This window comes from Grammomys surdaster, unplaced genomic scaffold (genome assembly GCF_004785775.1).
Source record: "Grammomys surdaster isolate TR1022 unplaced genomic scaffold, NIH_TR_1.0 237, whole genome shotgun sequence".
NCBI lineage: Eukaryota > Metazoa > Chordata > Mammalia > Rodentia > Muridae > Grammomys > Grammomys surdaster.
The window spans coordinates 3139681-3157507 of NW_021604682.1; the positions used below are offsets into that span (position 1 = coordinate 3139681).

The following is a 17827-nucleotide window of genomic DNA, read 5'->3' on the forward strand; positions in this document are numbered from 1 at the left end:
GACCATGAGGGTTTATCTAAGTGACACTGGGGTGGTACATGTACTTTGGAGTCCACCTCCCCTGACCATGAGTTTGCTGTGCAGTGACTTGGGGGCCCAGATACTATATCACATGAGAACAAAAATCTTTTTCTTTCTCTGGTTCTTCCTTCCCAAGTAGGCATGTTTTTATAGACAAAGATGCAGGGGCTTTTGACTTTGTACACTGACGCTGGCCTCTGTGACACTCTGAGGATTCTCAGGGTCAGGTCCTCATTGTTAGCTTTCAAATTTCTCACACTTTCATTTTCTTAAACTGAAGAATTTTGTCATCTTCTCTAGCTTCTCAACAGTCAGTCTGATAGTATGAGATTTTTCAGCCACAATTGGCCAGTCAATCAATGAAATAGATCCACTGGCTTCATTTCCACAGAGATTGTGACTAAAGAATACATAAGGAAAGGAAAAAGCACCGATAAAGCACCGTATGTCAGTTAATCAAGCATGAGGAACATATAGGTTTCTCATAAGAGAATGTATGAGAAGGAAAATATTCAATTAAGCAGATTGAGTGTCTTGCTGGGAACAAGAGCATCAAAATTGTACAGGTACATTTGATATCGTGGTGAAGGGAGAGAGCTCAAGGAATTATGATTATAGAACATGGGAAGAATAACCTTATACACAATGGAAGAGATTGCCAAAAGTAAGCCGGGAGAACTGGAAAATACGAGCCAACACGTGGAAGGAGATCACGGTGGTGAAGGTCAGACTCCGAGGAAGGAGCAAAGATTGAGAAATGACCACACTGTCGCATGAAGATCACAGTGTCAGTGAGCAGCATGAAGAACACACCGAACAAAACCAGCAAAGAATCCACATGGACTATAAGAACCATCCCTTGATAAAGTAACAGTAATAAATGGTGTAAAGACACACCTCACCCTTTACCCTTACTAATCGTCTTCAATGACTGTCTACCGCTTTAGAACATGGTTCCGCGATATTTCACATGGCTTCCGCGTCTCACACAAACCACCGACTTCCGCCTTTAAGCCCCCCATCATCCGTGGTCCCTCTCATGTGCTGTACGTTGAGTGAATAACTGAGTTACCCAGCCCTGTCTCCATCTACCTTCCATCTTGGTTTTGACATCTATCATCCTCACACCCTCCGCGAATGGACTTTATTTGGTCTTTTTCTTAACTAAAAAGATTGCATGTGTTACTATGAAAATCATTTTTGAAATGACTTTCCTGATGCCGTCTGCTTGTAATAGAAATATATAGGTATGTATATATATGTATGCATGTGTGTGCACGTGTGTGTGTGTGTGCGTGTGTGTATATATATATATATATATATCAAATACATAAAATATATTATGATTTCTTTTAAATGAATGTATTTCTTCAAAAATACATAATATTTAGTAAACATCCAAGTATAAATAAATACGTATAAACACATACATTAAGTATATGGTTTATAATTACTGTACAATTACTTTGAATTTCAAACAAAGCATGGACTTCGTATTGCTCACATGTTTCTCCATTATACGTTATACATAATGGTTATGTATATTTCCTTGTGTTTATTTTATAATATCTTATTCATACTTAGCACCTTATCATTTCTCTTTTAAGCTCCACAATGTACATTTCTTAAATATAAGAAAGGAAAAATGTGCACATTATCTTATGTAAGGTTTACAGGCCTGTGTTTGATCAAAAATAATATTTTATATTAAAGGTTTCTTGGCTAATATTGAACTGTTTTTTTTTATTACCATGAAGCTGTCTGTACACCATGGTGGTGACTTGGGTTCTCTGATATCTGAGAAAATGCCATTTTATCCCTTACACCTACATGGAGATAAAAGTTAACTAGATGAGAACCAAAGTGTGTAACTTACTAAGATGTACAAGAGGATAGAGAGGTTTTATTTGATTCTTGCTTGATATGAGAAACGTTCAACAATCATCCTACTTATAACTGTCACTAGGTTTATCAGTGAAAAAATCCAAACAACCTCTGTGTCCACTTTGGTATTACATGGTTTGGTTAACGTTAGAATCGAATTGCTCTTGAGACGATCTACCTGTGAAACTATATTCAGCCCGAGAGAAACAAAAGAAAGGGATACTGTCTTATGTAGACACATGCAACTTGGTAAAGTCTCATTTCTACCATCCTTGAAGATCCTGCCTAACAAAGAAAATGACGTATATTAAAATATAACCTACCACAATGTGTTTTCTGTTTTGGTTTTTAAAACTACAAAGGCCATATACCCTGATGATAATGTAATGGGATTTACATTTTAGAGAGTCTATTTCAAAATATCACTGAAAGTGCAAATAACTAAAACACTCACTCAAGGCTCGCGTCTCATGCCCCTCACGCATGCGCTTACCAGTACGTCCGCTTTCCCGCTCAACCCCTTCCCGTAGTCGTCAGTGGCAATCACTTGAAACTTGAAGTAGGATCTCCTCATATTGTGGAAAAGCATGGCCGTCTTGATGAGCCCTGTGTATGTTTCCACCACAAAGCCCTCTTTGCCCTCTTTAATCGGTGGTATGATGAGCCTGTAGGCCATGGCACTGTAATTTCCCGTGTCCCTGTCGGTGGCCTAGGAAGGAAAATCAGATGATAAATTGTGAGAAGGGAGAAAAAGCTACCAGAAAGCTTATTTCTACTTCCAAGGCTACTTGTGTAATAATAGCACAGTAGATTTCTGCTAAAATTCCCTTTCTATCAATAATAGTTTTCATCCCAATGATACTGGCTCTGGAATAGTTATTACGACACATAAGGATCCAATCTTTCTGTCAGGATAAGTTTTCATTTAGGGCTATGAATCCAAATGATGGGCATGGTGTAATCTATTGATCATTTCAAGATTATCCAGTATCTGTGGTTACACTCTGACCTCAATTTTTTTCAGTAATTTTTGATAATTGTAGATTCTTGTCTCTAATTTTTTTCATTAATATTCTGGCTATGTTTTCCTCTCCTTCAGCTCCTACCAGGTCTTTCCTACTCCTCTACCCACAAAACTTCACCTTCTCTTTCCCTCCAAAATAAAACAAAACAGAAACAAAAGAAAAACCAAAAGCAAACAAAAATCAAAGTTTTGACCTAGCATGTAGTCTAAGAGGTGGGAGACATAAAGAACTTTATACAGACCTATCAATTAAAATAAGTCAGATGTAGTTTTTCACAAATATGTTTATGGATATAGGAATATATACCAACCAGTTAATATTATAGCAAGATCAAGTATGATAGATGCTAACTCTCTCTTTTGTAATCCTCTGATTAAACGAGGTTCTTAGTGCCAGGGAGTTATGGTGTAACAGGCTTAAGGTCTCAATCAATTAGATATCAAAAGGGAATAACTATTTGGATTTTCAATTTCTTCTTAGAAATGGCTATGAACAGAATAAATTGTATTTGTTCTATGGCTTCTACTTAAAGGGAAGTTTTCTGGATGTCAGTTCCAGAATTATTTCAAAGCGAAGCTCTTTAGAGAGAAATGGTGGGTTCTAGTGATTCTTAGGACTGAAAAGCACATTGGTTGTTCTTCCAGGGGACCTAGGTTAGGTTCCCAGCATCAATGTGATAACTCAGAATCACCTGTAACTCCAGTTCCTGGATCTGAGGCTCTCATGACCTCTGTAGTAGGCACCACGCATGCAAGTAATACCTAGCCATGCATGCAGACAAAACACTCATATACATAAAATATAAGTATTTCTTTAAAAAAATGTACAAGCATTATTTAAAAAATTCAAAATAAAATAAATATATAATATATCCAAATCAAAGACCAAAGTCTATACAACTCAATTAGCTCTTATACAGGTAGAAGAGGGATTTGGAAAGGAAGCTGTGAACCTTCACATTACATTTTCCACTTTTAATTTCGAGTCTATAACACGAAAGGCTAAATGCAAGAGGAAAATAGGAAGAAGCGAATTCAGATAAGAAACATGCTGCGACAGAACATCTAAAGCTAATTGTTCTTCTGATTCTGCTATGGACTTTGTGTTTGGGGTAGGGCGTAAGTGCATAAAATATATTCAAACCAGAACATATATTAAAAGAAATTGTGGATAAGAGAATCAGACAATGTCATCAGGCTATATGTAAATTATTCAGAATACACATCATTCAGAATGTCTGTCTTCCAGCATTTTCTATCACATGGTTATTGATACTTTTCTCAGCACTTAACCTAAAGCATGATATAGTACGCATTTTTAATCTGCGTCAAAACTCTGAGAGCTATACCAAAGTAATTTAATAGCAAGAAAAATACTGCTAAGGAAGTTACTGTTCTAATTATAAAGAGTAGCGATGTCTGATAAAATGTTCTGGGTGTGGATAGGGATCATCCCAAAACGTCCTGATCCTCGCAGCAGAAATCAGTCATACGTGACACCACTGGGAATTTGAAATGAGGCCTACGTGGCCAAAGAACCAGGCTTGATCTAAGTGGACCACAGCGTGTTAGTGTCGGTATACAAACAATGACAATAACAAATAATAGCTCACATACAGTAAGTATGGTATAAACTTGACTTGGATTCAGGCTTTATATATACTCAGAACATTTCAAGCATTTCAGGATAGCCCCATCTGCACAACAAGGAAAAGCATCTTATACTAAATAACCCAGATAGCTCAACTCGAGATAAAAAAAAAAAACCCAACAAATTAAAACTTGTCTAAGTTGCTGTCATGATTAATTCTGGTTGCTGACTTGACTGGGTTCAGAATTACCCACTCCGCCCCGAGACACCTCTGCGGGAGTGGCTGTGGGGTCATTTCCAGAGACGTTTAATGGAGGAGGGGAGATGTTCCTCAAACGTGGGCAGTTCGGTTCCCTAGACTAGTGTCTCAAACTGAAGATGATGGAAATGTGGAGGAAGGCATGCGGACACCAGAATCCATCTGTGTGACTACAGATGCAATGCGTCCGGCTGCCTTATGGTCCTGCTGCCATGCCTTTCTTGGCATGATGGGCTTTATGATCAAACTGCGAACCAAAGTGAGCTCTTTCTTCTTACGTTGCTTTCATCATTTAATTCCCCCCAGCAACAGCGTAACTCCCGTCACTAAGATTCCTCAGTGAGAGGAGGGTAAGTAAGCAGGTTACTTCAGCTCATTTTCTCATGAGATCTGATGTTCTGCTTAGCACAGCTGGGTTTAGGCACTGGAGTTCCAGCGATGAGATTTCAATTAGCTTTCCATTCTCACTTACAGGAGAAAGAACGAGTAATTAAAGGTAACCTTTAAAAGTGTTGAACTGCGGTGACTTTATTCATTTCACGGAGAATAGCATAAGGGAAAAAAAAGTGTTCACAACTAAAATTAAACTCAGAATTTAAACCAACTAACCTGAGACATTACTGTCCACACTCTGAGAACTTTTGCTATGAGTGTCAAATCAACCAAAGAGGCTCGGACTGGGGAGGCTGGGGAGACGGCTCAATTAGTAAAGCAATTGTCTTGCAAGCATAAGGGCCTGAGGTTGATTTTCAGATAGCACATAAAAAATATCTGGGCATGACTGGCCAGTGAACCCCAGGGATTCTCCTATTACTACCTCCCCAGAGTGGGCCAACCTGTCTAGCATACTTGGTGACTCCAGAACAGTGAGAGACTCTCAAGATGAGTAACAACAGAGGCACAACACTTCAGGTTGCCTTCTGGCTTCCGCATGTACACACACAGACCCCTACATATACATAAACACATGTACCCAGCACATACAAACATAAACAAACAGATTTGATTTTGATGCATCCAACCTTTAACTTTTGGTTAGCGTTAAGACTTCTCTTTAAAGAACTCATTTATTGTTAATGGAAACTTTGAAATGTAATAGCCACACCCAAAGTGTACCAAGTTATGAGTGTACAGAGAAATACATTTTTTGAAAAAATATGCATATCTATGAGGTCAATATGTGTATTAAGAATCAAAACAACTCAGCCATTTATGTCTACACTCGGTCTCATCAGATCCCCATCCCTCAGGGAAGCCACTTGACCTGGCTGTGTTATTGCTTAGGTTTGCTCATTTTCAAAGTTTATATTAATAGATTCAGCACAAGTCCTACTTTATGACTCAAGTCTTTCACTACATTTTGTGTTGTAAGGTTCGATCCTGTTTAATTTGAAGATAAACGCTAGAGACGCAATGAAATTTACATAGGAAAGATAGTTACTGTATAATCATAGCGGTTCTTGGTACATTAACTAAATCACACAGTTCCTACAGACTAACTTCCCATTTCCAAAAAAAAATTTTGTTTCAGTCCCTAATTTATTACATTATGAAAACTACAACACAGTCATATTTCATAAAAAATGACTGAGGTGCTTCTTGTAGTAAGCTTTTTTTGAAGTAAATCATCATTCTATATAAAACTCAGAAATATCATTCTAGAAATTTGCATATTATGGTCATAAACATTGTAGAAATGAAATAAGAGTTTTTTTTTAAGAGCAGGTTTGGTAGATATGTAAATCCCTGACGCTCTGTTTTCCTGTGTTATGCAGTTTTAGCTCGCTTTCATTTCGTCTTTGAAGGGACACCATACTCAGCAACCTATCTTACAGATCTCACTTCTGGAGGTGGTCACAGAACAGCTGCCAAAAGCGTATGGATTTTGAGAACACTCTCCTCTCTCTAACAAGTACACAGAGTTGAATGACGGTTGCTCATAGAGGTAAAGTAGAAAATTCCAGCAGCTGGTTAGCAGCCCAAGTTCAGTTTAGGATCATATCTTCTCTGAGGGACATGAGTCAGACATCTTCAAGTACATGCCCTACAGTCACACACAGACTTCTCGTGAAAGAACTGATAAAATATGACATGTGTGAATACATACTCACACCCAAAAAGTGCCAGCCACAAAACTCAGTGCACAATTTGAAATCTGGGTTAAGATATATAAAGGTAGTGCACAAAAATAATTTTAAAATCTATTTTCCTTTCCAGCCCCTTAATTACCATTAATAATGATTCTGAGACTAATTAGTTATTACTAAATGCCTAGGCCATAAGCTTCGGCTCATTCCCTTTGACTAGCTCATAACTTGTTTAACGCATTTAAATGATTCTACGTCTACCATGTGGCTAGTTACCTCTTCTCCTCTTTGCTTCTTCCTTAGTGTCTCCTCAGTGTCTTTCTGCTGGTTCATGTCTGTCTTTTTGGTCTGTCTATCATCCTTCTTTTATCTCTATTTCCCAGAATTCTCTCTCTTCCTGCCAGTGTCCCACCTACCTCCTATTTCCTGACTCAGTTCATTGGCCATCGGCTTTTTTATTGACAGGTGATGTTCATAAGAGATTCTATCTATAGCACAAACATCTTATCCTTAAAGGCATCATCACTGTTTGCTTTCTGCTTTGAACAGTTCTAAATAGATTGTGTTTGCTCACTCTTACATTTTATTTTTACGTTGAGGGGGACGTCAATAAGTCTCTCCTTCAAAACTCACTTTTAACTTCTGTTTCTTATCTGTCAATGAGATGAATTGTGTCCAGAAAACGTTATTGTAAATATGTATATATCTATATACCTGCTACATTGTGATTTTGATGTGCTGAAGATTATGTTTATGTAATATATTTAATGGCTAAGAACAGCACGACCATTAGAGATTCTACTAGAGCTGTTAATTTGTGTTACAATAGCAAGAAGGGCTTGATTTTAATAATATGTTTGTATCAATAAATACAGACACTTAATCACTCAAAACCTCAATTAATTTAGACTTGTCATTTTAGACATAGGTTATAACTCCTTTAATATGTAATAAATTAATAATTGATTTCTTATTGAAGTTAGGGGCCATGCAGTTGGTTTTCATAATTATCTTTGATTTTATTTATATTTTCTTGTTTTCCTTGTTTCCAGATCCCATTTGTCTCAGTCTTTCAAACCTTCTTCCTCAGTTGAAACCCACATACTATGTATAGAAAAAAAACCTCTCCCCTTATTACTGACTCCAGGGATGTTGGTATCTGGTTCTCTGTTTTCCTCTTCAATGTATTTCTTCTTTTAAAGTGCAGGTTTCACGTAGATGGCATACCTGGCTATTTATCTTCAATTCTCAGGCTAGTGAGGTTCCTAGATCAGTGAACTGCCTTATCGTTGCTCTAGAGCTGAATCCCACGGAGGCACTGGCCCTCGGGACATACCGTGTCTCAGGAAGATTAAACCCGAATGCGTAATCATCACAGCACAACGCAGTCATCAAAGCTGAAACCTCGGTTGGCAGTGAATTTTCAAGTTTGCTCTCCCCCTTGAGACATTAGGTTTGGCGTTCCCATCCCCCTCTGCTCTCCCTCTGCAGTCACAATGTGGTTATCTCTTGTCTCTGTCCCTTGGATCAACTGAATCGTGAGTTTAGACCTTACGACTGAAGATGGAGAATTTAAACAATCGGGAAGACGCGTGTGACCATAAGCTCGCCATCCAACCTCCAAAACGTGCTTCTGCTCCATTTAGACAATCTTCTCTGTAAATAGCGACTTGTCTCGAGTCAGTAACTTAGCCGCTTTGTTTACATTCATCTTCTTCCGTCTCCTCTAGAGATGTGTACATTCTAATTACATGGAATTTCAGGATATCAAGTGTGACATTCCTCAGCTGTTCGTCTTAGGGGTAAAATATCTTTACTTGTGCCATCTGTCAGCTCTTACAATCTTAGAGTTGCAGCCGGCCCTCCTCTCCCATCAAAGGAACATTCGCAGTGATCAGAGCTTCTCTCAGCTCTCCGCAAATGGAACATGCTATTATTACGCTGTCACTTTAACCTTTTCCTCTTAAAACTATAAAAGCATATTGGTTTTCTCCATTAAGACAAAGCTTTTACTCTGATGCTAACCGCACCGCTTTACCCATTTTTATAGTTCAGTTCTCTACCATCCCTTTCTAGTGTTTCTTACCTCTATCTCTTTGTTGAAACATAGCTAGACCCACGCCTCTCCAGAAAGAGCTAATCTTGTAAAGTCAGGCTTAAAATGGTGCCTAGGCTCAGATCTAGCAGCCTGTACTCTTGCAGGGCGGGTGTGCGTATGGCATGGGTGCACACTTCACTGTCAGCTAACATCTACGTGTCATTCACAGTTTCCAGTGCTATGTGACACCTCACACACACGAGCTCACTGTCAGTCTATTGTTATTTTACAAGTGAACGAGGCCGGCCAGAGAGATCAGTAAACTATCGATAATCATAATCTAAGTGTCCGTGTTTCTTTCAAAGCTGGTATGTTGAAAATATTCTCATGGTGTGGTATATGAAAGCTGGCTTTTGGATAGTGATTGGCACATGAGGGTAGAGCTTATAGGAGGGTTTGAGTGTCCCTTTATCCATTTCTGCCATGTAAAGACATAGTACAAATACAGTTATCTAGGAGTCAGAGATTAGGTCCTAGTGAATCTGCTGAAACCTAAGTTGCTAATGAAAAGACCCAGGAGAAAGAGTGTATCTTGCATGTAAGTCCCTTAGTTACAAATGCCAGAAGGGACAAAGTAAAAGTAAAGACAGCAAAGTAATATGTAAATCTTATTATTTATTTAATACTTTATTTTATTCAGATTTTGTTTGTTTACTTTTATAGTGTCTCACTATGTACCCCAGGCAGTCCTTAGACTTGCCATCCTTGCGGCCTGGCCTCAAGTACTATGACCATAGATGTGTATTGACTTGTACAGATGATGTGTCTGGCTAAGAATGTGAAAACCTTAATGTTGATGCTGGTTTCTGCTTAGATGCTCTCCTTTTTCCTCTCCTCCTCCGTTATTATGAGTAGCTGGGAGAGCAGGTAGTGTGCTCATGGAAAGGGATTGAATATGACTCCCTTCCTTGAAAGGACAAGTCTCTCTGTGAGTAGAGGAATATTCCTCACTTCTCTTCCAGCTATGTGTCTGCCACGGCTACAAAGCTGCTCTGAGAGTTGCCTAGCTTAAACCCTAACACCAACTGCCGTGGGTCATATTCTCCCTGAGATGGCACAATCAAAGGGACCTACCCCATTCAGGCTTGCAGTGTCTGTTCATGCACTATCACATTGCCCAAGGCAAGAGAAAATAATAGAAATTGAAAGGTCACATGGTCACAGGAAATCCCAAAATCTGGGCATTTAAGAATTGAAGCAAGGCTTAGGCTGTTGAGGGAGTGATTCTTTTACAAAAAAATCTCACCTCAAAATATACCTCATGGAACCCTAGAAAATAGTGGTTCTGGAGGGAATAAAATTTGAAGGGAAATAAATCTCCAAGAAGAAATAAATATTATGAGGGTATTGAAATAGAAAGAAGAGTCAAATCCATAACTAGAAAGTCTTTTGGATATTTAGACTCAGATTGGGAGACAGTTATTGATTTCCTTTATTTTGGGAAACAAATATTAATATTTATTTATTTATTTATTTATTTATTTATTTATTGAGATAGAGTCTCACTATCTAGCTCTGGCTGCCCTGGAACTCACTATGTAGACCAGGCTGGCTTAAAGGCATAGAGATCATCTTGCCCCTGCCTACCAAGTACTGGGATTCAAGGCATGTGTCACTATTATACCCAACTAATGAATCGTGTTTAAAGCCATGTAAAGAATGGAAAGTGGTCGAGGGCAAAAAGTATCTTTTAGAAAATAGAAAATATACCATTTACATAAACTCTCAAGATAGGTAAATATTTTTTTTTTAAAAAAATATAAACTGTTACAAATACAAAAGGGACCTGTTTCTTAAAACTGAAGACTACTCATAAGTAATTTTTTTTCAGAAAGATACAGATACATACATACAAATCACAAACCCATTTCATCATTGATTAGGTCATTAAAAAGAGAACAGCTAATAATCTTGGCTAAATTAATGCTTAAAAGCTAAAACTGACTCATCGGAATGATTCATGTGTCCTTAAAGAGTTAATTTGTTACTTTATCAGTTTATTTGAACTAAGAAGGTTAAACCAGGTTCATAACCTCATTACCAAGAGAAAAGGGTGAGACTGGTGATTAGATTTACTGCCTTTTATGTTTTCTTCTGGCAAAAAGAGGAAAGCTATGTCTAGACTTGCTTGGAACGAAGTCAAATTTGGATATTATAATTTGACTTGCCTTGATTATATTTTAAAACGAAAACTCAGACACGGGTTACCACTTACACTTCTCTAAGACCTCATCTGGAATTTTTAATGTGTACAGGTGCCTGGAATTAAGAGACAACCACCAAATAATTGCCTCTATCAGGCAGGGAATAGGTGAGACATTAATTTTCTAATAGCCTTGGTAACTGTTCCCCTCTGTTGCCTAAATGAATACCGTGGATGCAAAAAAATATTAGTGGAATAATTAGTGATGTCCTGAGAACTTCCAAACCTATTAAAGTCCAATAATGGGGTTTTAACTTCAACTCCTCAATTAGACCCATCTCAGCCTTTAGCAGTACAGAAATCTTGCTTTTCCAGAGACAGAGAAAAAGTGATTTAGAATGTATGACCCAAAACTCCCATTTTGCCTCTGATGTGAGCGTCAAAGTGTGATTATGAGTGACAAAGAGAATGGAGTGTTGGCTTCTGAGAGGTCCTTTAAACTTTACTTTTTAGAAAACATGAAGAAACTTTCACTTTAAAGTCCTCAGAATCAATGTACCGATAAAACAGCTGATAAAACATGAATAAAGAAATACCAAAGAGAATGATCTATTTACAGACCTATTCCAAAATTTTGCAGAAACTAAAAAAAAAGAAGGTAATATTTTAAATAGAAAAAAAAAGGTATTAGATTTTTCATAAGAATTTAACAAAGACGTGACTTAGGTGGGATATTAGGATGTAATATTAAGGCTAATGTGTTAAGCAACTATAGAGTTAAATAAATGACAATTTAATATAACTAAATTTTTTTCCCAAGCTTTTATTGCCATGATCCAGGATAGATTTGGGATCCAATTAGAAGCAGCTGTACCTATGGACTGCACATGGATGTTCGAGGCCGTGATCTATTCCTTAACATGCCTGTTCCCACTAAAGAACCAACAGGAATCAGAACAGATACTGGATTAAATGATGGTATGTAGATACCCACACTCACAGCTTGAGTTACACAATCCAGATAGGCTATTTATCATTCGTCAACATTTTCTTAAAAATGTGGCATCAAAATTATCGGATAGCATCAGATAAGATACTGACCTAAAGAAAACTACTTCTTTTAAACAAAGGAAGAAAGAAACAAACATATACACACAATATTCTGTATTACAGAAGGCACAATACAGAAAAATAAGCAAGACTTCCTTGTATATGTTAAGGTCTAGGCGAAATATTGAAGCCTAGATTGAATGTTAAGGTCTAGGTAAAATGTGAAAGCCTTGGTAACTGTTACATGGCTAGCTTGCCATTATAAGGAAATTTTCTCTTATGTTTCTGCTGCTACTAGGAAACTTTCTCATTCTCAAGTTGATTGCATATTCTGTTATGTCCTGTGCCCTTGGAAATCAGTCATGACAGAAGTCAGTAGAACTACTTTGTATAGTTACCCACAAGAAGCATGAATCTAAACCAACCACCCAGCAGCACTTCCTACACCTGTGTATAAGCTTTTATGGTATTTGCTTTTATAAGGTACTACTAGGATAGTTCCCAACATAAGAAACTGTAAGACATCCATTTCGAGTAGGGGTTGAGTAAAGTTAAAGTTCCCAAGATCTCCCTGGGAACTGACACCCTACTTACCAGAAACATGTATGTGGTCAATTGACACCCTGGTTGGCAAATTAAGACATGAATGTTGGACAAGATAGGTCTCCTGACACAGCTGAATACCTCAACCAATGGGAGCAGGGTAAGTGTACAACAAAGACATGCTCCTATGGAAATACCCTATCCATAAACTCTAATTGGTAGAATAACTTGGCATAGATGTTTGCATAGATGTTTGTAGATCTCAGGCTTAAAAGCTCTAAGGATCTTAACACACTGTCATGGTTCAGTTTCCCAATCTAGACCATGGCTCTGATTGGATTTTCAATAAACTATCCCTATTTGACTGAGAATGGTGTCTGATCTCAGTTTATGCAGCAATTCCCAGACCCCAACACTGTAAAGTAATTGAAGTGTTTAATTTCCCTCTTCTTATAAATTACTTCATAAAAGAAACATTTTTTACTCTGTGAGTTCTCTTCGCCATTATAATTATATAGTCAAAATAAGGACTAATTTAAGACCTTCCAAGATGCTTTCAAATGAATTCTGTTCTTTTTATCTGTATAAAAATAAATTTATTTTTGCACTCAATGGGCATCTAAACAAGAGAAAAATCCCCGTGTCAATAATATTTTTTGAGATATGAAGTGAGTTTAGTTTCAGTGTTTATTTTTAATAACAATATATTGATTTTATTTGACTTTTCACTGTTCTTACACTGCTTAGGCATTATTATTAATAATTTATGTATTTTATTTTATAAACATTGATTGGTGTTTTGCCTGCCTGTATTCTGTGTGACCGTGTCAGATCCCCTGGAACTAGAGTTTCAAAACTGTTCCAAGATGTCATGTGGGTGTCGAGAATTGAACCCAGTTCTTCAGAAAGAACAGCCAATGTTCTTAGACAATGTTCTTAACCACTGAGCCATCCTTCCAGCCCCATATTATTTGTGATTTTACTTCCTTATTCAGGGCAAGTTAAACCTCACACTCACATATTCTTTTTTACTTAAATTGGATATTTTATTTATTTACATTTCAGATGCCATCCCCTTTCCCCATTTCTCCTCCCTAGAAACCTCCTATCCTATCCCTCCTCCTACTTTTTGCTTTTATATCATTTTAATTACATGCAAGTATTAAGGTCAGTTCTAGGTTGAGGAACTAGCAATATAATAGATGCAAATAGTCAAAGAACAAGCAAGGCAATAAACAAAGTTCTGTGATCACTTCTATGCTCACTGTTTCTAAGGGCTTATCAGGATGGCCAAAATATCTGAGCCTACTTTCCTGTCCTAGTCCAAAGTAATTTTCATGTCTGAATCCTACTTCGTTGTTCTAGCCTAATATTTAGATTCCTGCCTGAAATTACTTCTTTTCACAGAGCCTTACCAACCTAAGACAGAAGTGCATTGCTTTTGATATTGCATATTCTATGACAGATAAAGAAGGCATTCTTGTCAGAACACCCTAAGACAGGCTCAGTCATGTTTATGAAATAAAAAAAGGGGGAGAGGTAGAGAGCTTTTGGGGCTGCTTGGCAAGAATCTGACATTGGCCAAAGACAAGGAACTGGGCTTCAAGCAGGAATCTGACATTAGGCTAGAACAAAGAAGTAATTTCAGGCAGGAATCTAAATCTTAGGCTAGAACACTCACATATTCTAACTTTCTGGATGTTCCTTAGTCACAGTGAATTCCATCACTTTGATCCAAATCCAGCTTTATGTGTCTCACCCCATGTCTTTCTTCTGACTATAGTGCTTGGTTTTCTTGTTGTGTTTTCTTTACAGCATAGGTCTATTTTCATCACTATGAGTTACGTTTTCATAGTGATGTGTACAGGACATATTTTGGCTCACATGTTGAGAGGATGCAATCCATCACAACAGGGCAGACATGAAGGCAGGTGGGAGCATTCAGATGGGACACCTCACCTCTTCACATCTCAAAAAAACAGAAAGTGGAAACTGGTCGGATCACAGGATCTGCTTAGACAACTTCAAAGTCCATCCCAGTGGATCCCTGCCTCTTGCAAGAACCACATTTGAATAGTTTCTCATTCTCTTGGAACAGTGCCACCAGAGAGCCAATTGGGAATATTTCTCATTGATATTCCTCCATATCTGTATTGGGCTGAGAGCTACTTCTCTGTATCCTCTTTCTCTGTTTGACCTCAAGTCCTGACTGTATGAACATTCTGACTGTCCATTTCTCTAGCTCTCTCATGCTCTACTAACCTAAAGAATGATGCATAATTTGGGGCTCTGATCATGTACCATTTTGTGTTTATGCTAAAGTTAAAAAAAGCAAATAGTTCCACTTACAAGAAAATGAATATCAATTTGATCCCAGTTTTACTATCCCAACTTCTTGCCTCATCTTAATTTTTGCTATTGATTTTTTTTTTTGTGTGTGTGATAAAGTAACCCAGCAGACACCTACCATATGCCACAGAGAGATCCAGAGTTCAGCAACAGAAGTGAGTCATCTCACTTGGGATTATCTAGTTGAGACTGAATATTAAATCAAACTGAGTACATGGAACCAGTCCAATATTTATTAAATATATTTTTCTAATCATCTATACTATGAACCAGCCTACATGTTACATACATTTTTCTAATAATCTCTACTGTTTCTGGTTTCAATACTTTGAATAATTTTTATACTTAGTCTTATCTAGTAGGCTAAAGAAACATTGATTATTTCTAGACTATAATCTGGTATAAATGGGGAGGGAGGGGAGGAAGGATGGAAAGATATAGGGAGGGAGGGAGAGACTGAGGTTGATAGAGATATGAATGCTTCCTTCACTCTGTTTAAGAGAGCTGCCTTTAGATACATGTGCCTTTCTAGTGTTTGTGTATATGTATGTGTGTATGTGTCTTCATTTACTATACTATGACTATGACATAATTATATCTCTATATTACATACAAGAATTTTTTTCATGGCATGTCTTATCTGCTAAGGGATATTTTGCTTACATATGCATAGAAGAATGTCACAGTGAATTATATATCAGTATTTAGAATAGACACACTTATGCTCATTTCTATTAGTTATCTGAAGTTTGGCAATTAATTCTCTAGGAGTTAGGCCCTCCTGCATAAAATGGGGAACCAGGACAGATCGATATAGACTGGATAAGAATATTGTAGATTTTCACTAGAATTTTGTTTTTGTTTCTTAGTGTGTAGCACACAAGTAAAGGGATTAATCATCCTTCAGTTGTAATGCTCATAAATCTGGAAACATTGGGACAATTTTCTGATTTGTTCTTTTCATGTTATAAGTCTCATTGTTTTTAAATTAAGCATATTAATTGTGGAGTTCACTGTGGGTCCTTGCCTCATAGCTTAGGATCCTGAGTGTGAGCCCAAGCAATCAATTCTAAAACAAAATAACAACAAACAGATACTAGAACATTTACAAATGCAAATCAAATGTTCTACTTTCCACCATTTAACAGAATATATTTTCATTGTTGGTGACTTTGCATCATATTCTTGTATAGAAATTTGAGCATTTTTCTCTTAAAAACACACATGTCCATGTATGTATTTTGAAGCATAGCTACCATTAAAAGATAACCTTTAATCCCAGAAATGAGGAGGCCGAGGCAGGAGGATCTCTGTGAATTCAAAGTCAGCCTGGTCTACATAGTGAGTTCTAAGACAGCCAGGACTACATAGATAGAGGCCCTGTCTCAGACAAAAGCAAAAACAATAAACAAAACCAAATATGCCTGTAATTTTGAATAAGAACCAAAGATTAAGAGTTATTAAATTAACAGGCTGGCAAGCCTAGGACAGGTAAGATTCTGTACACACCCTTACCAACCTAAGACAGAAGTGCATTGCTTTGGATAATGCATATTCCATGATGGGTAAGGAAGGCATTGTTAATAAAATAAAAAAGGGGGAGAGGCAGAGAACCTTTGGGACTGCTTGGCAAAAATCTGACATGGACCAAGGACAAGGAAATGGGCTGCTTAGCAGGAATATGACATGGGCCAAGGAGAAGGAAGTAGGCTTCAGGCAGGAATCTGACATTAGGCTAGAACAAAGAAGTAATCTCAGGCAGGAACCTAAATCTTAGGCTAGAGCAAAGAAGTAATTTCAGACAGGAATCTAAATTTTAGGCTTGAACAAGGAAGTAGGCTTCAGACATGAAAACAACCTGGGGCTAGGACAGGGAAGTAGGCTCAGATACTTTGGTCATCCTGATAAGCCCTTAGAAATAGTGATCATGGGAGTGTACGCGTAGTTGGGTTTAATGCCTTGCTTTTTCTTTGACTATGTTTATTGTCTTGCTTGTTCCTTGACTATTTGCATCTATTGTATTGCTAGACCCTCAACCTAGAACTGACCTTAATACATGCATGTAATCGAAATGGTATAAAAGCAAAACAGAGGAGGGGGGGTGAGATAGTGGGTCCTAGGGAGGGGAAATGGAAAAAGGGGATGACATCTGTATTGAAAATAAATAAAATATCCAATAAAAAAATAAAAAAAGAAAATATTCTTACGTTTCAGCCCCTAAATTTAATAGAATATGAAGGGAAGAATAATGCATTTGAATATTCAGTATGAAATGCAAATTTCTGTGAATCCACTCTATTGATAGTTTATTGCCTACCAATTAAATTAAATAACACAAAGAGTCCTATTACATAAAGAAACACTTATTTGTCTCGGCTTTTACAGAAAAACAGTACATGTCAAGACAAGTAGAATTCAATTTATGAACCTTTTAGTTTAGAAAAAATCAACATAAACGTTCAAAACCACGATGGATCTAAATTGCTGCTCTGACGCTAATGATAACCCAAAATGCCTTTAGTGGCGTGAAAGTGACACTAATTGTAAAGAAGTTCCAATTCACAGGTTGGAATTGGACTCTCTGTACATGGGACACTACAATGTGTCTCTTTTGATGACACAATGTGCAACATTCTAATATAAAGACCACATTTATCCAAAGCAGTGGCTATTCAAAATGTCCTTCACTTAAATTGGTCATATTTCACAGTGCTCCTCTCTGTCTTTCTTGCTCTCTCTCTCTCTCTCTCTCTCTCTCTCTCTCTCTCTCTCTCTCTC

The 17827-nt window shown here is 37.4% G+C and overlaps 1 protein-coding gene across 1 annotated transcript in view; it reads right to left on the minus strand.

The window, feature by feature from the left end:
• Pcdh15 (protocadherin related 15) overlaps positions 1 to 17827 on the minus strand; it is a 537968-nt gene that overhangs the window by 53872 nt on the left and 466269 nt on the right. The window contains exon 25 of the mRNA XM_028773900.1: positions 2399 to 2614. Coding sequence (XP_028629733.1) covers positions 2399 to 2614 — 216 coding nt within the window. The remainder of the gene's footprint in view (positions 1 to 2398; positions 2615 to 17827) is intronic.